The sequence below is a fragment of the Crinia signifera genome, chromosome 4 (genome assembly GCF_055691185.1).
Source record: "Crinia signifera chromosome 4, ASM5569118v1, whole genome shotgun sequence".
Lineage (NCBI taxonomy): Eukaryota > Metazoa > Chordata > Amphibia > Anura > Myobatrachidae > Crinia > Crinia signifera.
The window spans coordinates 316899025-316923195 of record NC_139220.1 but is presented as its reverse complement, the minus strand read 5'-3'; the positions used below and the strand labels follow the sequence as shown (position 1 = coordinate 316923195).

The 24171-nt window shown below is 44.4% G+C and overlaps 1 protein-coding gene across 1 annotated transcript in view; it reads right to left on the bottom strand.

Moving 5' to 3' along the window:
• Nucleotides 1–829: 829 nt before the first annotated feature.
• Nucleotides 830–24171, bottom strand: part of LOC146075894 (uncharacterized) — a 41098-nt gene continuing 17756 nt past the window's right edge. Inside the window, exon 2 of the mRNA XM_083185572.1 lies at nt 830–3847. Within this exon, the coding sequence (XP_083041698.1) occupies nt 2545–3678 (1134 nt within the window). The 5' untranslated portion in view covers nt 3679–3847 and the 3' untranslated portion in view covers nt 830–2544. The remainder of the gene's footprint in view (nt 3848–24171) is intronic.

The following is a 24171-nucleotide window of genomic DNA, read 5'->3' as shown; positions in this document are numbered from 1 at the left end:
TGAAATGAATATGGTACGCCACTGATTGGCTAAGAGCTTTCAGCCAATCAGCTGCCACCCTATTCATTTCAAATCTCCAGCCGCAGTTGGCCTCTCTCTTTGTCTGCTGGCAGTGGAGGTGCAGAGGTGTGGCAGCAGGGTGTGGAGGTGCGGCTGCGGGAGGAGCAGCAGACCTCTGAACACCCCTGATCATGGCCACACTATAAAAGGACAGAAAACACCTTAAATAAGTGTATTACATGTGTAATGTAGTAAAATCTCTATGACTACAGCTTTGGAAAAGGGAGACCAAGGTCTGATTTGGTACAAAACACTGTTCTAAAGTTTGTACAGTAAATACCCCTTTCCCTGTTATCCACTCTGAAGTAATTCTATAGTTAGCCTCTAATGCGTATGAGTGAAGATATGTTAGGCCCAGACCACCAAGTTCTTTAGTCTGTTTAATTTTAAGCAGGGATACCCATGGGTTTTTCCCTGTCCAAATTAACTTGGACAATTGTTTGTTTAGTTGTTGCTCTCTTTGGTGGAATAATCGGCAACATCTGTAGGACATTCAAAATGCATGGAAAACATACCACAGGATAGAGATGGCAATGACCGATATAAGATAGCGGCAAATTAGCCCATTATGGAGGTCAAAACATTTCCCCCAAAATAGAGAATCATTACATTTTACATATACAATTTTTTAAGGTGGTCAGGGATTCGGATGCCCAATTAAGTAAGACAATTATCCATAACTCACCGAAATGGGAAGGATGTCCCCAGTTTTTGTTTCCATTGAGAAATGTAATGTATGTCTTAGAATAATTTATCTTAAAACTTGATATAATTTCAAAATGATTTAATTCAGAGAGTAATCGGAGTATCGCTTCTTTAGGCTTATGAAAATAAAGAAAATAAATCTGAAAATCCCAACTTTATTACCAAATGAGCTATTTTGATAACTTGCCATTTATGTTCCTTCGAAAAACATCTAAGGGGGTCAATCAAAGCTAAATCAAATTAAAAGCTGTGCAACCTTGTCTCATACCTCTGAATAAATTGAAGGAATAAGTATTCAAGGTAGTGTTCACGCTAGGCTGTTTTAGCAAAACGCGCCCTGCCCGTTTCACGGCGCCCTGCTAAAACAACCTAGCCTGTCTGCCCGTTGCTGACTTCTGCAAGACACTTTGGCGGGTTGGCCCACCCACATTCGTGCTGTTGGCGGGTCCACCCACATTTGTGAGGTTGGCGGGCCTTCCCCGCCGTGTTCAAAGTGCCCATTTTCCTCCAGCACCCTGCCCTCCTGGGATGCTGGAGGGAACACTACAAGGAATTGATAGTTATATATGCTTGAGGGGTTTGATATAGAGCATGAAAAATATGGATGATTTTGGGGCCAAAGCCTTGAAGCTGGAATAGTCGATGGAGGTGGGATTACACAACTATGGACGCTTTATCTGCATCACAACTAAGGACTATATTATTAGTTTCACAATTTTGATGCATTTTGATCATGGCAGCAAGAAGCGTTCATATGTTATGTACACAGTGACAATGTTTAACAAATCCCATTTGAGCGGGATACAGGCTAACTTACTAATGAAACACGTGCAGCATTCAGGCTCTGAGAGGGACTGCTCGCGTGATAAATAATTATTGTATCTGTAGTAAGAAGAAAACTCTTCCTGCTTTACAAACAGGTTTCTACACAATAACATTACTATGACCACCAGCTAATAGCCAGAGTTACTGCAGAGTGCAGTACAGGCAGCAGCTAGGGATGGAATTGACTCCATAAGGTTGCTGGTAGCTTGGGTACAGCTATCTGGAGCCATGCTGACTGCAGTACATCCCACAGCTGCTGGAGGGTCCATGACGGAGAAACCATAGGACGAACACTGATCAAGGGCGTCCCACAGATGCTCAACTGGGTTCGAGGCCAGAGCATTAGGGGTCTGGGGGAGTACTTCCAAGTCTTGGACATGATCATCCAACCACTGTCAGACATTTCTAGCTGTGTGATATCACATTATCTTGCTGGAAGATCCCATCCGCCCCTGTATATATTGATGTATGTGATCTTCAAAGATGTATACATAACCAAATCGGTTGAGTGCTGTCCATGTGGATGGCTGGGCCCAGAGGATGCTATGAAAACATTCCCAATCAGCAGAGGTCCAATTCCAATACTGCTGAGCAAACTGAACACCAATGCACTTTCTTTCACATTGGTGCATAGACCATCTGTTTGGAGCCCCATACGCAGCATTGCTCACGTAATAGTCTTGTAGCCCCCAGGTTCATTGTATTGTGAGCTGCTCCTCTGTAGTGTGTCAGCCCTCACGCATCTTCCTAGCCAACGTTCATCTTTCAGATCAATGCACGTAGTGATTATCAGTTTCCAAGTCAGTTAGTCACAATGTTCCCATTTGTCCAGTCACAATACACATTCACCACAGCATTACGCAAACAGTTCACATTCTGCGTTTCAGAAATACACATCAAACAGCTTGTTTGATGTGTAACAAGCTGAGGCCTATGGAAAAAGCATTTTCTGCATTAAGTACATTTATATGGCTTCTCTCCTGTGTGACTCATCTGATGACTGACAAGATGTGACTTCTGAGAAAAACATTTGCGGCATTCAGAACATTTATATGGTTTCTCTCCTGTGTGACTCCTCTGATGACTGACAAGCTGTGACTTCTGGGAAAAACATTTGCGGCATTCAGAACATTTATATGGTTTCTCTCCTGTGTGACTCCTCTGATGTAGGACAAGAGCTGACTTCTGGGAAAAACATTTGCTGCATTCAGTGCATTTATATGGCTTCTCTCCTGTGTGAATCCTCTGATGTAGGACAAGATGTGGCTTCTGGGAAAAACATTTGCGGCATTCAGAACATTTATATGGTTTCTCTCCTGTGTGACTCCTCTGATGTAGGACAAGATCTGACTTTTGGGAAAAACATTTGATGCATTCAGAACATTTATATGGTTTCTCTCCTGTGTGACTTCTCTGATGTAGGACAAGAGCTGACTTCTGGGAAAAACATTTGCTGCAGTCAGAACATTTATATGGTTTCTCTCCTGTGTGACTCCTTTGATGTAGGACAAGAGCTGACTTCTGGGAAAAACATTTGCTGCATTCAGAACATTTATATGGCTTCTCTCCTGTGTGACTCCTCTGATGACTGACAAGATGTGACTTTTGGGAAAAACATTTGCTGCATTCAGAACATTTATATGGCTTCTCTCCTGTGTGACTCCTCTGATGTAGGACAAGATCTGACTTTTGGGAAAAACATTTGATGCATTCAGAACATTTATATGGCTTCTCTCCTGTGTGACTCCTCTGATGTTTGACAAGATCTGACTTTTGGGAAAAACATTTGCTGCATTCAGAACATTTATATGGTTTCTCTCCTGTGTGAATCCTCTGATGTACAACAAGATGTGACTTACGGGAAAAACATTTGCTGCATTCAGAACATTTATATGGTTTCTCTCCTGTGTGACTCCTCTGATGTCGGACAAGCTGTGACCTCTGGGAAAAACATTTACTGCATTCTGAACATGTATATGGCTTCACTCCTGTGTGAATCCTCTGATGTATGAGAAGCTGTGATTTATATGTAAAGCCTTTGTCACACTCAGAGCACACATGTGGTCTCTCTCCTATGAGACTCATCATGTTCGAGATAAGAAACAAATTAGTTGTTGAATGTTTCTTCTATCCAGAAAATAAAGTGGCTTTGGTTATCCTCCAGGTGTAAGAAGAAATGACGACTTGGCTGGATCAGAGAACAACGTCCCTCTAAGCAGGTTTTGGACTTAATATTAGAAGACGTTGTGCAATCGTCCTGTAAGACAGTTAAAATGTAACAGCATAATGATTACCATAGTTTAACTTTTATGTAATGATTTATAGTGTTAGATCAATACATATTTCTATATACAACAAAAATTAGTTGCTGACTATTGTTTTTATATTTTAGTTTGTTGCCAAATTGTTGGGTCTCTATTTGCAAAATATTTTAAAAGTCTCTGCGCTGTAATGATGTAATAAGACAAGACTGATATTCTATTGAATAAATATGAATGAAATCAATAATAAACAATGAATAAATACATCCTAAATGTAGCAACATAATGTCATACACATATATTAAAATTCTAATATATATATGAAATCTCATTTACATTCTTTAAAAATTAGTGCAAAAAAAAGTGCAAGTGATTTGATAGTCTCCTGTAATGGAGATGAGATCCGCATATGTTACCTCTCCTGGATCAGAGAGAGTACGCCCCTGCCGTCCGGCAATCCTCCACATACGGTGTGTGCGGCTGAGGGACGTCTGCCCACCGAGTGTACACCAAATTTAATTTAACTATCTGAGCCATGGATATACCCAATACCTGGACCTATGGAGTGCCTTGAGGACCACATCTGAGATCATCTGTCATATCCCCTGACAACAGTTCAATAAATTGTTCTGTCATATCCCCTGACAATAGTCAATATATTGTTAAAGTGAATCCCGATTGTTTAATGAGCATTATTTCAGGTATATACTACACTATGTCTACCCAGCATGACCTATTTAGCAATGTGACCTGGCATTGGCAAGTGAATATACTCATTTAATGAAGCCGGTAGCAATGTCTGGGCGGGTTCGCTAACGACATTCCACGATTTACAGACGATGGGGGATGTTACTGGAGATCTCGGCTTTAGGGCTTAAGCTGTTTCTCCTTTCATGCGTAGCAATACCAAAACTTTTATACATCATGTGTCACAATACCTAATACTTTAAGGCTATAGATACATTTTCATGACTAATAAAATACATTGTCTAGAAAATTTTGCAAGGTTGCAAAAAAGAAATAACTGCGTTGTGTGGTACCACTTCTTGTCTTACATATATATAAATGGATAAAACATAAATATGCTCAATAAAAAAAAGAATAGACAAACAACATATAAATTTCACACATGGATATAAATAACGCCAATTCAAAAAAGTTATGGTATTTGTGTAGTTTCCCAGTGGATCGCATGCAAATCGTATGCAATATTTGCATACAATTTGATCTCCGATGCGATTTAGCACACCCCCTACTATCCACGTCAGCCAGAAGCGTGGAGAGCGGACACGGTACGCATCCTATCGACCTTTTCATATCCCCACTATCCATGTTGGCGTGGAGTTGATTTTATAAAGTGTGGCGAACGGACGTGGAATACACGTCAAGTAATCCGTGTTCTCTCGCTATGCTTCAGTCTCGGTGGCTCACTCGCCACAGTTTATAAAATCAACTCCATGCCGACGTGGATAGTGGGGGTATGAACAGGTCGCGAGGACGCGTACCGCATCCCCTCGCCACGCTTTGGGCTGATGTGGATAGTGAGGGTGTGCTAAAATCGCATCGCGGATCGAATTGTATGCAAATATTGCATGCGATTTGCATACAATGCGATCCGCAGGGAATTGCCACCGTGAAACTACACAAGTACCAGAGTTATTTACAACAATAATAATGGCGCAAAGAAAGGATCAATTATACTGTAGTTAGATACGTTATCTAATACAAATGGCAAAATGATTATTATCCCAATTTATGAATAGTGTATTTACAGCGTATTGGTTCACACAATATAAATTACAGTTGGAAGCATCCAGCCACGTCTTATTCTACCCCAACAAGGAGAACTTCGTAGTAATGGGGCCACTCGATGAAGGAATGAATTATGTGCTGGTCTCAGTTTGAGTAAATAGCAGGTAGACAGGATGTAAAGAAATCAAACTATGATAAGAGTGATTGGCGTGCATCTGCTGTATGTGCACAGATGTAATCCTGGTACTAGTATTCTATGGGGGTCTCCCACCCAAATACTGACCCTACTGAGGTATAGTGGTATGAAAAGGATCATCAACAAATGAGAGTACACAGGAGACCAATCATTAATTAACACCTTCTGCAGCTCAGCCCACATTGGATATCCTCCCTGTTACCTCAGCATTGCAGAAGTAAATCCATAGCTGGCTGAGTGAGAAGGTGCAGAGACAAGAGGCCAATTTCCAGCAACCATCACTCCAGTGTTCTAATGGTACATTGTGTTTGCTAATCGCATTAGAATAATAATGGATGGTTAGAAAACCCTTGTGCAATTATGTTAGCATAGCTGAAAACAGGTATGCTCATTAAAGAAGCTATAAAACTGGCCTTCCTTTGAGCTAGTTGAGTACAGTATCTGGTGCATCACATTTGTGGGTTCATTTATATTCTCAAAATGTCTTTAAAAAGAGAATTTTCATGTGAAACTCGACAGTCTATTTTTGTTCTTCGAAATAAAGGTTATTCCATGCGAGAAATTGCAAAGAAATTGAACATTTCCTACAACGGTGTGTACTACTCAATTCAGAGAACAGCACAAACAGGCTGTAACCAGGGTAGAAATAGGCCCCAATGCACAACAAAGCAAGAAGATAAGTTTGAGAAATAGATGCCTCACAGGTCCTCACCTGGCAGCTTCATTAAATGGTACCCACAAAATGCAAATGTCAACGACTAAAGTGAAGAGGCAACCCCGGTATGCTGGTCTTCTAGGCAGGGTGGCAAAGAAAATGTCACATCTGAGATTGGCCAATAAAAATAAAAGATTAATAGGGGCAAAAGAACACAGAAATTGGACAGGTGAAGAATGGAAAAAAGTGTTAAGGACAGACGAATTGAAGTTTGAGAAACACAGATCAAGTGAAAAGATGCTGGAAGAGTGTCTGATGCCATCTGTCCAGGATGATGGAGGTAATGTGATGTCTGGGGCTGCTTTGGTGCTGGTAAAGTCAGAGATTTGTACAAGGTAAAAGGGATTTTGAATATGGAAGGCTATCACTCAATTTTACAATGCCATACCATACTTTGTGAACATCACTTGATTGGAACCAACTTCCTCTTCAAACAGGACAATGACCCAAAGCACACCTCCAAATTATGCAAAAACTATTTTGGGAAGAAGCAGGTAGCTGGTATTTTGTCTGTTACAGACAGAATACCAGCTGGCCGGATGGTACGCAAGAAGTGCCCATCAAGCCAATTTAACTTGTGGGAGGTGCTTCAGGAATTGTGGGCTGACATTTCTTCAGATTACCTCACCAAATTAACAGCTAGAATGCCAAAGGTCTGCAGTACTGTAATTGCTGCAAAAGGAGCATTCTTTGATGAAAGCAAAGTCTGAAGGATAAAATTATTATTTCAGATAAAAAAAAATTATTTCTAACCTTGCCAATGTCTTGACTATATGTTCTATTCCTTTTGCAACTCAATTGATATATCAAAGGCAGTTTTCATGTAAAACACAAACTTGACTGGGTGACCCCAAACTTTTGAACGGTAGTGTAAGTATGTCACCCTTCCTTATCTAAAGCCCCCTACACATGATCGATTTTTAATGATATGAATGATAATGATATCGTTAACAATACATTGTACAGTTTGTATGCCCAATATCGTTAATGGGTCGGTAATGATTTCTACTTTGGTCTGTACATGCAGGTCAATGTTGACTATATCATAAAACCGCATGTTGAAGCAATGCCAATGCACGGCACCTCTCCTGCCTGATTACCTCCACCTACTCCTGCCCCCTAGATATTGCACGTGCTGCCCCCTATCTCTGGAATTCTCTCACTCTCCACAGATCATCATCATACCCTCTGCTCCACGCTCACTGTCATTCCCATCCATGTAACCTCTCTGTCTTTTCCTCCCCTTTAAAATTTAGGGTATACTCTGAGAGCACCAGTTTATCTGCTGAAACCAAGAAAGGGGAATAATCAATCGCACTGGGCGGTCAGGTCAAATTTATTTAGGTTACCTTTATCGATTTTTAGGGACCAGGTCCATATAAAGTTGAGGTGTGCTACCACAAGACACTGAATAGGTACATTCAATAGGAAACAAAAGAATGTCTTTTTGGCGGTGCACAAGAAAGGAATAAATAAAACATAAACTTTTAATATTCACATTTTAAATTACTGCGAAGATATAAAAAAAAACATAACAGATTGGAAAATACAATTTCTTAAAATAGAAATACATTTTCCTGACGTGGTGGATGGTTTCTACGTCTGGTCAAATGGCAATAATATGCTTAAAGAATGTGTGGTGCGTGTTAGTATAGTAGAATGGTAATGTAACACTTGTAGCAAATAATTGTAACAAACACAATCCGTGGATAACAAAGTATCCAATAGTCAGGTTGAGATCATTATCAAATGATATTAATAATGGGAACCGTGTCCCTGAGTTGTCAACCTAAATAATGATTATCACTCTGGGAGACTAGGAGTGGGCGGCATCCCGACCACTCCTGTCACCCTGTTTGCAAGTGTATAAAAAGGGTAGAGGCACTGTTCCTATTAAGTTGGTACACGCTGGGTGAGAATAGTCACCCTGTGTGATAATTCAGTAACGGTTTTTGCCAATGTTGAATGTCGGGTGTGACGTTATCAGCACCACAGCACTTCACCGTGTCCAGTGCAGCCTTTAACAGCCTGTGCTGTCGCCGTGTATGAAGCGGCGGAGCGCTGTGGCTGACAAATGTAGACGGGCGCACCACAGAGGCTAGATACACATTCAAAATACAATTTGCATTAATCAAATATTGACCCAGTAAGCCCCCCATCCCGCTCACATCAAATGCTGATGCGCGTTTCGCAGTGAGCTTTCTCAAGGCCAAACAGGCGGGCGTCCGGCGGCTGCTGATATACCTGCATTAATGAATACTCATGAAGCTGGGGGTGTATGCCCTCTTTCTATTGTTCAGAGTCTAATCTTGCAATTGCATCCAATGGTGATGTCACTTATCATTTTGCAATACATTTAGTTAGATGTACGGACTTTACAAGAAGTAAAATTCTGAAGAATACGCAACATGGACTATTTCTGATAAGAAATTAAATAATGGCAGTAACCCTTATTTAAAATCATATATGATATTGGTGAGATATGTGTAAAAAAATAAAGTGAATGCACTAAAGTGAATATAAAAAAGTGAAAACAATAAAATCATTCTTGAGTGTCAAGCAAAAGTGAATAGTGTCTTATTATTTCAATATATTGAGGCAAGAAATAAGCGATGTATGTGTCCAAAGTGCACGATGGAGGTGTTATTTTGGAACTGGTAAGCCCACAATAAAAGTGAGTGAATAAAATTAATAGATTGATGGTGTGTGTGAGGAGGTAAATTTAACATTGTTGGATAAGTACCGAATCCTGAGTAAGTGCGTGAGGTAAATGGATATTGGTGGGTACGTGGGGTTAATAAACCTAAGCATATCAGTGACAATACATATGTGAATATATTTCTCTGTCAGATTTAATGATGATAAGTAAATGTGTACAGAAATTTGCTGATCTCAATCTATTATTGACCAGATATGCCTGATATTAAAAAAGGGGGAATAGACTTCCAGTGGGCGGGGCGCCAGGAGCGGCCGCATTTTACTGAGGCTCCTGTTATCTCTGTGGAAATTTTTGGAAAGGGATTTTAAGGCTATAGATTTCTAAGCTCACAAGCCAAATCTATCACAATTGGCCGTAGACAGGCAATCGTAGCCGGTACCACCCAACTGCCATTTTGTAGCATATGCCCTAACAAATTTAGTGAGCACAGATTGCCACAATTTTACGTTGTAACTAGGAAGTATTTAGAAGCTATGTAATTCCGCCTGCTTGAAGGGGGAAAGGGGCATCTTATGACCATCTATGACTATATACCCTTCAGGTCAATTATCCACTATAAAATACTCAGATTCCTTGAAAAGAAAGCACTTGTAAATTCATCTCAACCACCTTCAAACCACACCATAGGCAAAAACCATCAACAATCAACCCAAATGACCTCTCCCCCACCCCCAGTATTATTTTCTACTGAAAATACCTCTAGTGAGACCCCGTCTATCTCCCCTCAAACACCGGTGATTCCTACACCGGAGGAAAATGCCAAGGTGACCATCCAAATGTTAATGTCCCTGCTTGATAAAAAAAATTGAAGATTAGAGGCCTCACTTACAAAAATTTATGCCAACACCGCCAGAATAGTTACAGCGGATCAGTGATAATGAGGACACTGTGCATGATCTGCAGAGGCAGTTAGAAAACAGGGAACAAACAATAAGCACCTTGGCTACCAAATTAGACGAGATGGAGAATAGAGATATACGATGTAATTTACACTTCATAGGTATCCCTGAAAAAGTTAGGGCCAGCTATCAGTTTTCGAATAGCTAGGGCTCTGGGGATATATGATGAGACAACAATCCCCCGAATTGAAAGGGCACACAGACTGGGACCTGAGAGACCGGACCAGGCCTCCAGGCCGAGACCCACCATTGCCAAATTCCTAGACTATAGGATCAAAAAAAAAAAATGTTCTTATCAACATACAGAACTGCCCAGCCCCTAATTGTGGAGGATCAGAAAATTCTAATATTTCAGGATTTTTCCGCCTTGGTCTCCCAAAAGCAGAAAGAATTTTCTGGAATTTGCAAAATGTTGGTGGAGAAAAACAAGCGCTTTGCTTTAATGTACCCAGCGAAATTGAGAATTGTGGATAATGGCCGTACACTATTCTTCACAGACCCAAAACAGGCAAAGGAGTTCATAGATAGACAAGATGAATAAGATGAAACTCATTTATGAATACCTAGGGTGACACACTGGCCTCAGATAGATTCAAAAATTAGAGAGCGAAGGGTGAGAAATGATGGGTGGGGCCGGGGTATCATGATCTGGGGTCATGTATATAAAGATCCAGATATCATCTGGACACCCACATAACTTACAGAAGGTAACAGATCATATTGAAAGGTTTTGTTTTAATTGACTTAATGCCTCTCGCTGGAAGTACAGTGTAGAATTCCAAGGGTACCCGTTGAACTTTATCAGTTACCAATTTGGAGATGCAAGTCTTAACCTCTCCACTGCCTGTTTAAACTAAAGTTACATGGGAGAGGGTAGGAGGCCCTATGCCCCCGTTCCTCATTTCAAGTTAATACACTGGTTTAAGTATTTTCACCAGAGCACCCCATTTGGCACATGATGGGGTCCTCAGTTGGAGATATAGAGTGGTTGCCACTCTTTATATTTAACCCCATTGAGTGGTATGGCCGGAAATTTTCCGGGCTCAGTGGCGCTGCCGCAGCGGGCTGTCCCGGAAAATTTCCAGGCATACCACAAATATGAAATAGGTGCCTGCCAGTGGTGTCCAGGTGTGCACCACTGGCACAGCACCTCTAGAGCCCCTCTCCCCAACCCTCCATCACCTGTGCTCTGGCGATCACACGCCGGAGCTCTTCTAACACCGCTCCCCCCGCCGCTTCCGCCTGCCGCCATACTTTTAGTAACAGTGGCGTCGGCGGCAGACTCGGGGTTGTTCAGGGCGGCTCGGGGGGGGGGGGGAAATCCTCCCGAGCCGCCGCGAACATCCCCCAGCCTGCCGCCAACGTCACTGCTCAATGTGACAGAGGCAGCGGGGACACTACTGGCAGCAGGGAAGCGCCGGCGTACTAACGCCGGAGCAGAGGTGAGGGAGGGGGGGGCTTCCCACTGTGGTTGGTTTTGCTGGGGCAGGACAAACCTGCCCTGGTAGGTTTGTCCTGCCCCAGCAAAACCTACCACTGATGGGGTTAATAAACAAAAGAAGTTTAAAGCACCAATTACTCACTCAATCACGAATTTTGAAAGACAGTTATATTGAAAGTGTATTATTATTATATACACCACCCCTGGCAGGGATGGTGGGTTTCCATGGTATTTCATGTACACTTTTAATTTTCATTGTCAGAAAAAAGTTTTCATGTCTAATCTTATACTTTTTATCTTGCATATGCCAAAGCAATTGTCCACAACTGGTGTCGGTCCATGTCTGCGCAGCTGAATACAGGTGAATTACCCCCAATTCCCCCTCAGCTGAACTTGGTCTCGAGGAACCTGGTGGGTTTGAACACCCCTATCAAACGCAAAAAGGTACTTACACACCTCAAGGAGCTCAGGCCGGATATAGTCATGCTGCAGGAAACTCACTGGCGGAATGGTGATGATTCAGGTCTTAGAGCCCGATGGATCAGGGAATGTTTCTCAGCCTCATACCGAACAAAATCTAGAGGGGTAGCTATACTAGTCATCTTAGATGTAAGGTGTCACGACCACCATCTCAGCTACCCTGGCTCCCTGTTCCAGTCCCACAGACCTCTGACGCTGTACCCTCTGCCCTGGCACTCACCTCCGCTGCTGATGCCAACGCTGACTGCGTACATTCGGTCACCCAGGCTCCATGTCCATCTGCCGGGTGTCAGCTGTGGTGTGCGGTGTCCTGGTGTGCTGGCTCGGGGTAGCGTGAGGCACGATCCGCCATGATGGTGTTCGCGTCATTCTAGGCCTCAGGCTGGGAAGCGCCGGCTGTAGCGCCTCCCTGTAGTATCCTCCGCCGGCTGGTTTTTGTCACCACAACAGGCGGCGGCCATCTTCCTGGTTTCCACAGCCTATGCTGCGCGTTTCCAATCACCTCTCAGCTCAACCCTTAAATACTGACTAGCCGGGCCAGACCTGCATGTTGTCCACTCGTTAGCAGCATTGTGCATCCTGGCTATCCCTGCAGTATCTGCTGCAGTCTGACTCCTCGTCTTCCTGGGTGAAAGTCTATCCTGATCTTTCTTCTGGTCGTCCACTGCTTCACAATATCCGTCCACGGACATCCTCTGCCGCCAATTAGGACAAGGAGAAGGTTAACTCCCCAAAGGGTGTCATCTTCCTCCTAGCTTCCTGACGGTTAATATCTGTGGCCAGCATCCCTGGTTCTGGCAGCTACGACCTCATTCAGCACAAGATTCCAACTGGACTACATCCTATTTCCATTCCTTCTTTATTATCATCCAATCTTCCAATCATCCAATCTCCCAATCATCTTCAATAAGTATTATTTATTATTGTCTTCTTTCATTCTAACCAATATCTACAGTATTTCATTGTGCCATCATTCATATCTTTGTACCACAGTATCTTCATTAAAAAGGTTTACTTTTATTCAATTGCTTCACTCCAGTCTGTTGTACATACAACAGCCCTACATTAAAGCACCCAGCCTCCGTTACACTCCGGCTGGTGCTTTATCAAGCTCACAAAATGTGACATAAGGTCCTTGACAGGGTGGAGGACGTGGAGGGGTGATTCCTTCTTTTGGATGTAGAGATTGAGGGAATTTTATATACTCTCCTGAACGTGTACGCCCAAAATATCCAAATAGGTTTGTGTCCAAAATGTCTCAGTTTCTTGTGACCCGCACTGTCCATAGACTGATTATGGGAAGGGACTTTAACTCTGTTGACGACCCTAAGATGGAAATCCCCACCATTACTTAGAACTCTACCCACTTCCTGGTATCATATCCAAGCCTTTAAAGCAAACTTGCAACTGAGTGACACCTCCTTCATGACCAGGAAAGATCTTATACACACCTATCTAGGGCACATCAAACCATATCCAGGATTGACTTCTTTCTAGTCTCAAATAGCTTAATGTCAAGGGTGAGGCATGCCGATATTTTTAACATATTGATATCAGCTCCTCTGAAACTGGTCCCTTAACCTCTTTCTTGGCAAACCCTGACTTCACACCAGGCTTCCATTTGAGAAACTTTCACAACTGGGCCTCCGAAGGTCTCTTTAGAGCCGGCCAAATGGTAAACGCCTCTAAAACCAAACAATTTTCCGAACTTAGGGATAAGTGGAACATCCCATCATCTGACTTTTGTAAATATCTTCAGGTGCGCCATTTCATAGGCTCGGGGACCATGCTTTCACTGGCCTCCCGAGAACTCACATCATTTGAAAAACTATGCATCACAACAGGGAACCCCACTCATATAATATCCACTCTCTATAAACTACTCTTAAATAACAGCTTCCAATCCCTCCCCTCTTACACACAAACATGGGAAAGGGAATTAGGCCTGACGTTAACAAAGAAAGAGTGGGAAAACATATTTTTAAAGACTGGGAAGAGCTCTGTCTGTGTGCCAATAAGAGAAACCCAATACAAAATTTGAATGCGCTGGTACAGATGCCCCAACACACTCCATGCTATGTACCCCTCCATTTCAGACAGATGCTGGCGATGCCTTAACTCCAGGGGCACGCCGCTACACATTTGGTGGGAATGCCCAGCTATCCGTCCGTTCTGGAAGGAGGTCGTTTCCATCTCCCAGACCATATTGTCCTGCCATGTTCCCTCAGACCCAGCATTTTGGCTATTAAACCACTCTACCATTCCAATCTCCCAATTTAAAAAATCTCTGATTGGCCACCTGGGTAACGCAGCTCGAGCTTCTATACCTAAGCTCTGGAAATCACTGCTCCCCCCCACGATCAAAACATGGTTTTCTAGAATTGACCACTATTTATCTATGGAAGATATCCTGCTAGCGGCAAAAGATAAGACGTCCGAATTCTCCAAGACTTGGCTCTCCTGGCTTACCTACAAGGAATCAGACCAATATAAACTCTACATATCCAAAGGATCCCAACCTTAGCCCAACAAACAACGTAAAGCCTAGGACTCCCTCCTTCTAATTCACCTTACGCAAAGTACTCTGTGGCCTCCCTCCATCACCCAACTCCCTCCCTCTCCCTGCTTTTCTTCCTCCCCCCTGTTTCAAATGACAACAGAATACGTTTAATCAGAAAAAATACAACGTTTATTGTATACTTGGAAATGTTGTTTATTCATACTGTTTCTGTACCATGTTAACAAACTTGTTGTCACTTTACTGCATGCTACAATTTCAATAAAAACAGAATATACAAAAAAAAAAAACATATTGATATCAGACTACGCCCCCATTTCCTTGAGCTTATGGCTCGACTCCAGCAATGGAGTGGACCGCCTTTGGTGCCTTCTGGACTATCTAGGTAAATCGTATGATTTTAAACAATTTTTTACTAACTCCTGGAACAATTATTACGTTGATAATCTGGAACACTGGGAGGATATTGGGTTGTTCTGGAGAGCGTACAAGGCGGTACTGCGAGGACACATAATCCAGTATATCTCCAGACAGAAAAGGGAACAGGCTACACACTATAAGGAATTACATTCCATGGTGTCACAGTCTTTTAGACTATATCAATCCACTCCAACACAAATTAATCTAGAAGCTTACCTGAATAATAAAAGGATTTTAGAATCATTCCTAACGTCGCAGGCCCGTCTCAAACTAGATTTCACTAAACAAATGTACTATAAATGGGGTAACAAATCGGGTAAACTATTAGCACTGATGTCTAAACCTTACAGAAAGCGTTCATTCATTACCTCTGTTAAAGATCACAAAAACCATAAAACTTATTTTACTACTAAAGAGATACTAGTACATTTTGAGGAATATTATATATCCCTGTATAAGGAAACACCGGTACAGGGAGATAGGCAAGAATCTCTCCTAACATCCGCCAACCTACCTCCTCTTAATCAGGAACAAAGGGATAGTCTTATGAAGGAAATAACTGCTGAAGAGCTTCACTCGGTAATAAAAGATTTATGCTCCCATAAAGCTCCAGGCCCAGACGGGTTCTCAGGAGTATATTTTAAGATGCTAGAGACAGAAATCACACCAATACTATTGGAAATATATAACACAATATTGAAGTAGAGGCCCCAATTCCCGTCATTCATGGAGGCATATACATCCCTGATCCCTAAGCCGGGAAAGGACCCCCAGTTGGCCGAGTCATATAGGCAGATCTCCCTGCTAAATGTGGATTTTAAAATCCTCACCAAAATAATAGCCAATAGATTGCAATTACTTTTCCCAGTTCTGCTCACTCCCCATCAAACTGGATTTGTCAGGGGTCGTCACTCAGTAAAAGCCATACGGATGGGGGGGGGGCGTGGCTTCACGCGGCATGGAGTAGGAGCAGATAGCTGAGCTCTCCGTCCCAAAACTCCTGTAAACATATCCTGACTGCACAGACGCAAAAACAAGAATCACTAGCACCAGTGGGAATAATCGCTGACCTGCGGGAGACTAGAGTGGCGGGGACCTGAACGCCTGCACGGCACATCTATCCTGTAAAGCCGGGAGAACCTGAACGGGAGACCGCCGGCGCCATTTTGGGACGCACGAGGAGGACGCCGGCTTCCAAGCAGAGGAGAGGGGAAGCCGCACTGAACAACAAGAAGGAGGCTGGTGAAGAGGGAACGAGCGCCAAGCACCCCCGCTGCCCCGGCAGACTGCCTGTCCGGATCGGAACTGCGCTGAGGCCTGTGACGCGGGCTGCGGGCGCCATCTTCCCCCCGCCTGCCCGGCGCCATAGACGGACCAGCGCGAGAGGCACAGAGGAAGCAAGGACGAGCGAGCAGGTAAGCGGTGAGTTAGTGCGACCAACGTTACTCCCGCGGCCTGCCGCCCCCTACCCCTCCACCCCCAGCCGGAGGACACCGCAATACAGCGCGGGGCACGGGCATCCCTGTACCATCCAGCGGTAACGCTGACCCAGCGAATCTCTCCCAAAACACCCTGACCCCCAGGAGGTGCTCCTCCTTAACCCCTCCAACTCCCCTCATACAGCCCCGGCCCAGAGCAGAGGATAAGTGGGCTCATAAGAACTGCCCTCCTGTATGCTCATTTGACTGGGATGCTCAGGCTGCTGGATCAGTTATAACCAACAGACACACTGCAGAGCAACTCTGGGGTTCAAATACTGGGCCCTGGACACACTCGGTGAGCACCCCTGCAACATCCAGCTGGCACATAGGCAGTAAAACTCCTTCTCCCCCTACTGCCTTCCACCCTCAGGGGACCTGTACAGGAGGCTGGCCAATAGCCCCCCATCTGGACCTCACAAAATAACCTGTCACTGAGGATATAAAGTGGGACACTGTTGCTGTCACCTCTGAGCTGCTGACTTCCCCATCTACAGTGTTTAGGGTGGCTGCAAATTCCCCTGTGGGCAGACAACTACCTGCTGACACACACCACCCCAACTCGGCTCCCCACTGCACGCAACCTGTGGTTATACATCTGCTATACTGCCGATACAGCCACCCACTATGGGTAAAACACAGAACGCAAATGCAGCGGCCAAACTGGAGCGATATGCCAGGTCATCTACCCCCAGGGGCCGGTCGCCTGAGCGGGACTCAGACTCTAATGCCTCCTCATCACTGGAACCCCCCTCCTCTGACACCCATACAGACGACGCCTTGCAGAAGGTGCTGAAGGCAGTTGTCGCATGCGAGACCAGACTAACAGAGAGGATTGGACACGTTCAGTCTGACCTGTCCATTATCCACCAGGACCTACAAAAAGTTAGAGAAAGGGTTGGCGAGGTGGAGACTCGTACCTCCACTCTGGAGGACAAACTGGAACCCCTCAGCACCAAAGTACAGACCATGGCCACTCAGCTATCCGCTGTTCAAGACAAGATACTCGACATGGAGGGGCGCCTGAGGAGATGTAACATACGCCTTGTGGGCCTGCCTGAAAAGGAGGAGGGGCAAAACCCAGAAATTTTTGGAAAAACTACTGCTAGACACTTATGGAGCCAACTCCTTCTCCCCATTCTTTGCTGTGGAGCGTGCCCATCGTGTACCAACCAGACCCCTGCCCCCTGGCGCTCCGCCACGCACCTTCATAGCAAAAATCCTCAACTATAGAGACAGAGACACTATCCTCCGTCTGAACCGTACTCAGGGCCCGCTGACATGGAACGGCAGCAGACTGTCACTATTTCCTGATTTTGCCGTGGAGGTCCAAAAACACGGGGCAGAATTCCTTCCGGTGAAGAGGAGACTACGGGAGTTAAACATCACCTACGCCATGTTATTTCCATCTCGCCTGAAGGTTATTGTGGATGGGGACACTAAGTTCTTCTCTACTCCTAAAGAAGCAGCTCGCTGGCTGGACTCCACTAGGCCTGCACGAAGACCACTGGATGCAGACCCGTAATGTATACAGTGATACCTGCTGAGAATGCCCACATTTATATTACCATGCTTTTCTCTTTCTTTTGTTTATATATTTAGGATGTGCCAACTTTTCCATTGTGTGCGTGGGGGTCGGGGTGGGAAGGGATGACATGCACTAAACAAAACTGCACTATCTTTTGCCGTATCTAATTTGCCTGTATCTTTCCCCGTATTGCTCTAAAGTTATATTACTGCATATACCTGGGGGCACATAGGTACTAACATGCCTGCCATAATGTAGGGGGGGGTCACGACTATGCTCCTAGGTAATCAGGGGTGTCCAAAACATGGCCATGTATCCCCTAGATACTACTCTGGCGCGAATGGCGGAACTCCGCCACCTCCTGGCCCAGGCGGAGTTGGTGTGATGGGACCCGCTGGCTCGTCCCCCCACGGAACATTATCGCACGTCTTAAATCACATATTAGCTGCAACCCCACTTGGAGATCGGCCGTTTTATCGGGTGAAGCAGGGGTCCACAACACAACACTAGACAAAACTCACATTAAACTATAAGCATGTGCAAAGAAGGGACGGATGGCTTAGTTTGATGCCCATGCACAGAAGCCATTTAATCTTTTGCCTCAAATAGCTATTAACCACTAGGGTTAATTTTTTCCTTTTAGCTGTTTTCGTTTTAACTTGTTCTAATTTAGTTTTGGTTCTAGGGAAGAGGTGTACTTAGTTGGGAAAGTATACAGGGAGGGGGGTATGGGATTTTTGAAATGTTTACAGTTAGTTATATGGCTACTAACAGCCACATGTTTCAAAATTGCCGAAAATGTTGTACATGCATATTCCGTGTTTTACCAATACTGTCCTGATATCTCGCTTGCACCCTTGTGGTCCCACACCTTCATACCAATACACAATAGTTGATGGCCTCAAACAAGATCAAGCTTCTCTCGTGGAACGTTAGGGGCTTAAACGATAAAATAAAGAGGAACCTGGTCTTAAGACAACTTAAAACATACGACCCTGACATAGTCTGTCTACAAGAAACCCATTTGGAAGGTGCCAAAATACTGGCCCTTAAAAAGCCTTGGGTGGCATGGTCCTATCACTCCACACACACCTCCGCATCGAGGGGAGTGTCCATACTTATACGGAAAACTATCCCATTCCAGCTAGAACAGGTGCAAATTGATCCATGGGGTAGATCAGTCTTCCTGAAATGTAGAATCCACTCTCTCTCGGTGCTGCTGATGGCAGTTTATATTCCACCCCCATACTCACACGACGTGCTCAAAAAAGCCGCAGAACTAATGGCTGTCTACCCAGATACCCCAGCCATTATCATGGGTGATTTTAATAATGTAATGGATTGCGCACTGGACAGACGCACGTCCTCTGGGGACACACACAGAAGGGGTAATGGACAATTCCGTGCTATGGTGGAGGGTATGGGGTTGGATGACATCTGGAGGCGTAAACACCCAGGCGTGGTCCAATTCTCGTGTTTCTCGATGACTCATACTGCCTTTTCTAGGATAGACCTGGCCCTGGTTACGCCTGAGATCCTGCCTAGAACTCAGCAGATACAATACGAGACCAGAGGTATATCAGACCACTCCCCACTGTCTCTCACGCTGGACGTGGGAGGATTGAGGGGACAGGTTCATTGGAAACTCAACCCCTTTTGGCTTACTAGACTGGGGGCAGGACAGGACTTAGAACTCATATGGAAAGAATTCTTTGACAATAATATAGGGTCGGCGCCGCCCTCTGTGGTGTGGGATGCGTTCAAATCTTTTTTGAGGGGAACCATGATAAAATCCATATCCACCCTTAAGAAATCATATAAACAACAGGAGTTGGCCCTGGAGGCTAAAAGATAAAACATGTACTAAGATGTTGTTTAACAAAAACAATCAATATCTCACAGGGGACAGACCTGGAAGCTTCATGGCGAGATTGGCCAGGGCCGATAATCTTAATAACACCATCTCTGAGCTGATAGATAACAATGGGAACAAATATGACAACACACCAGATATAACACAACAATTCCAGATATATTATAAGCAACTATATGACACCAAACTACAGCACACGGATAAAGAGATTGAGGAGTATTTGGCCAACATACCCATGCCCACATTGTCGCCTGAGGCGAGGGAAGCTCTTGAATCCCCTCTCCGGGCTGAAGAGATAGAGGCGGCAATAAAATCATTCCCGAGCAATAAAGCCCCGGGCTTAGATGGCATCCCCTTAGAGCTATATAAAAAGTATATCACCTTCTACACGCCCAAACTACTTGACACCTTTAACGGAATATTTGAATCGGGCTCCCTCCCGCGTTCTATGTCAGAGGCCCTTATTATAGTACTTTTAAAGCCTGATAAAAACCCACAAAAAGTTGATTCATACAGACCCATATCCCTCCTTACCACAGACATTAAGATACTGGCCAAAGTCCTGGCCATGAGGCTCAATGCAATCATAGAACAGCTCGTGCATGGTGACCAGACCGGTTTCATGCCGGGTAAGTCTACGCTCATAAACTTGCGTAGACTGTTCACTCTCCTGCAGCTTCCCCGCAGGGACGCCCCGACATCCATTGTGGTATCTCTTGATGCTGCAAAAGCATTTGACTCGGTGGAGTGGGCGTTCCTGTGGGGAACTATGTCCAGACTTGGTATTGGTCCGGGGTTCATCAGGTGGGTGAAACTACTATACTCCTCGCCAAGCGCTAGGGTGTCGGCAAACGGGTATATATCCTCCTCATTCCCGCTACATAGAGGTACCAGACAGGGCTGTCCCCTCTCCCCTGCCCTATTCGCCCTGGCAGTGGAGCCACTGGCATGTCTCCTGAGGCATAGTCAAGATGTAAGGGGATTTGAGACGGGCTCCCGGACGGATAAAATAGCGCTGTACGCAGATGACATACTCTTATTCGTCTCGGATTACACAACTACCATGCCCATAATATTAGACATTGTGAACACATTCGGGAAATACTCAGGCCTACTGATAAATTGGGACAAATCATGCATTATGCCCCATACTGGCCCATGCCCGACCAACACAACCATCCCCCTCCCGCTTAAGTGGGTAGACAAATTTAAATACTTGGGGATATGGATATCCAATGACCCATCCAACTACATACCGCACAATATCCAGCCCCAACTGGACTACCTTCAATCCAGGATAGCCGTGTGGGGGAAACTACCCCTTACGGTTACAGGAAGGATTGGGCTCATTAAAATGATCGCACAGCCCAAAATGTTATATGCCCTGCAACACTCCCCGATCTATATCCCACAGCATATATTTAAAAAAATCGACGGAATCCTATCCTCCATAATATGGTCATCAAAGAGGGTCAGGATTAGCCTCAACACACTTACCCGTACGAGGGATACAGGGGGCATGGCGGTGCCAAACCTCCATTTTTACTACTTGGCGTCTTAACTCTCACACTTGCACTCCTGGATGGGGGGGGCGGCTGCAGATTCCTTGCCCACACAAATAATATCCAACACGGTGCCGGGACTCACTCCGTTACAGCTCCTTCTCTCAGGTAACAGTGCACTAGTTAAGTTACCCCTGATCAAACAAGCTATTCTGGTTTGGAAAAGGGCAAATCATGTTATGGGAGCAGTGGGTTGGGACCCTGACACCCCAATAGACGATACAATAGGCTTTAAGGAACTGAATGGAAAAGAACTTAGAAAGGTCTGGGGGCGGTATGAAATATCATCCATAGGGCAATTATATACAGATGAAGTATTCAACTCCTTCAAGCAGCTCCAGATAGCTCACGAAATACCCAACACATACTTTTTCCGATACCTGCAGTTGAGGCATGCATGTAGTGCGCAGTTTCCCCAGGGCCAACCTAACATACGCGAGGCTCCCATCAAATCCCTTCTACAAACCCTGGGAGACTCGAAACAAATATCCAAAATATACACCTCACTGCTCACCTCACACCACGACACTGAACTCCCGAACCTGAGGGCGAGATGGAAGGAGGATCTGGGCCCCTTGACTACTGAGATGTGGGAGCTAGCCCTGGCCAGTCCACGAGCTGCGACCTCCTGCGCACGCTACCAACAAATACAACTATATATCTTACACAGAGTATACCTTACCCCCACTCGCCTCCTCAGGATGGGAGGGAGGTCGGATGCCAGATGCCCTAAATGTGCGCATCTGGAAGCTGACTACTGGCACTTAATTTGGGCCTGCCCGGTAGTGGGAACCTTCTGGAAACGGGTCACTCATGCTATGGTATCCACTGGGGTACCCCTGGATGCACTCACGCCCAAGACATGCCTCCTGGCCACAAATGGGGATGATGTACTTGACAAGGACATCCTGGGCTATATAAATATTTTATGCACGCTGGCCAAGGTCTGCATAGCGCGGGCGTGGCTGGTGTCTACTGGACCTACATTTGAGTCTTGGGTGGCACTCACCAATGAAACGGCGTGTCACAAGAGATTTGTCTATATGTCTAGGCGCGCTGAGCCCAAATATATGAGACTTTGGGGAAGATGGCTGTCCTCCCCCCGCTATGTCAGACCATAGACAGACCGGTTCATTAAGAACTCCCAACTGATAGATCACACGAGAGAGACTGAGAGTTGTAGCAACACGAAGTAACACAAACACATAGTGGATCACACACTATACATAGAGTCGTTAAGGATCTAAGGATATGTTCACTTGCATCCCTCGGGCTAACCAGGCCAGGGGATTACTCAAACTAATAGGACAGTATGGAATGTGATTAAAATGACTACCACAATACTCTTAGTAAATGTGAAATTGCAATTGAACTTTATTGTATCATAATGCATGTTAAGTATTTAACAACAATGGTATAACAGTAATGGCAGTAATGGTAACAACAACACAGCAAGAATGTTGACTGCTTAATAACAGGCGAGCCCATGCAGACTCGCAAATGTATGTAATTGACGCTGTATTTATTGTCTTGTTTTTTGTTTCTTTTTCTTTGTTTTGCTTATTGTTTTGTATGTAAAACGAAAAATTTTCTTTATGTCAATAAAAATTATTGAATTTAAAAAAAAAGCCATACGGATGGCTATAGCTGCGGTAATAGTGGAAACCCAAGAAACACACCCTAGAGGCATGTTATTGAGCCTGGATACGAACAAGGCTTTCGATTCAGTGGCCTGGCCCTACTTATTTGGAGAAGAGAAACTTCAATGATGCCTTTATTGAACTAATTAAATATTAAATATTTTTACACCACACCTCTAACAACGTTGCTAATAAATGGGCAGAAAGGGGAACAAATCCAGATCTTCAGAGGCACCCGCCAGGGTTTCCCTCTTTCCCCCTTGTTATTTAATTTATGTATCGATCCCCTATCCCGGATCTTACAGGCATGGCAGCCCTTTAAAGTCATAATGGTGGGTGGGTCTGAATTAAAATTGTCGGCGTTTGCGGACGATTTACTTTTGTATATAGGAAATCCAGAGCAGGCACTGAACCAAATATTGGGCAAACTTAGTGATTTTGGAGAGATATGGGGATACACAATTAACTTATCCAAATCCTCAGGATTATATCTGCACCCTCACGTGTCTGCGCCACATTGGGGAAGACACATCTCGGGTAAGGTGGGAATCAAGGATGATTGACTATTTAGGAATTCGCCTTCCAAAACGTTGACGAGGAGAGTATGGCACATACTTAGACATAAAAATAACCTTAACGCACACAAATAATTATTCCTTCCTATTTTAAACAACCCAGAATTCCAAGGTGGTATTGCCTCACACCCTTTCCTCGAGTTGCCCTGAAAAAAGATTTGCGAAACGTACATCGGTATAGCCGTACGGATGTTCTCCATGTGTAAAACCTCTAATAGCAGAGTTGATAAATTAGTCCTGGTCAGTACTCTAATGTAAAGTACTTATGTGTTGTATGTAATTGACCGCTGAACGGAGTGCACTGCGAGGCGGGCGGCCGTCAAGCAGTGTGCACTCAAAGCGGACTACTACTGTGACAGACGCAAGGTGATACTAGTCCTTTTCAGGACTCTAATGTGTTACTCATATGTGTCCCATCTAGCTAGCCACTGAGCAAGTTGTGTCTCCAGACAATACATCACAGGCCATTGGGTACTTACCAACAATATGTTTTATTGAATTTTTCATCAAACAAAAAGAATAGG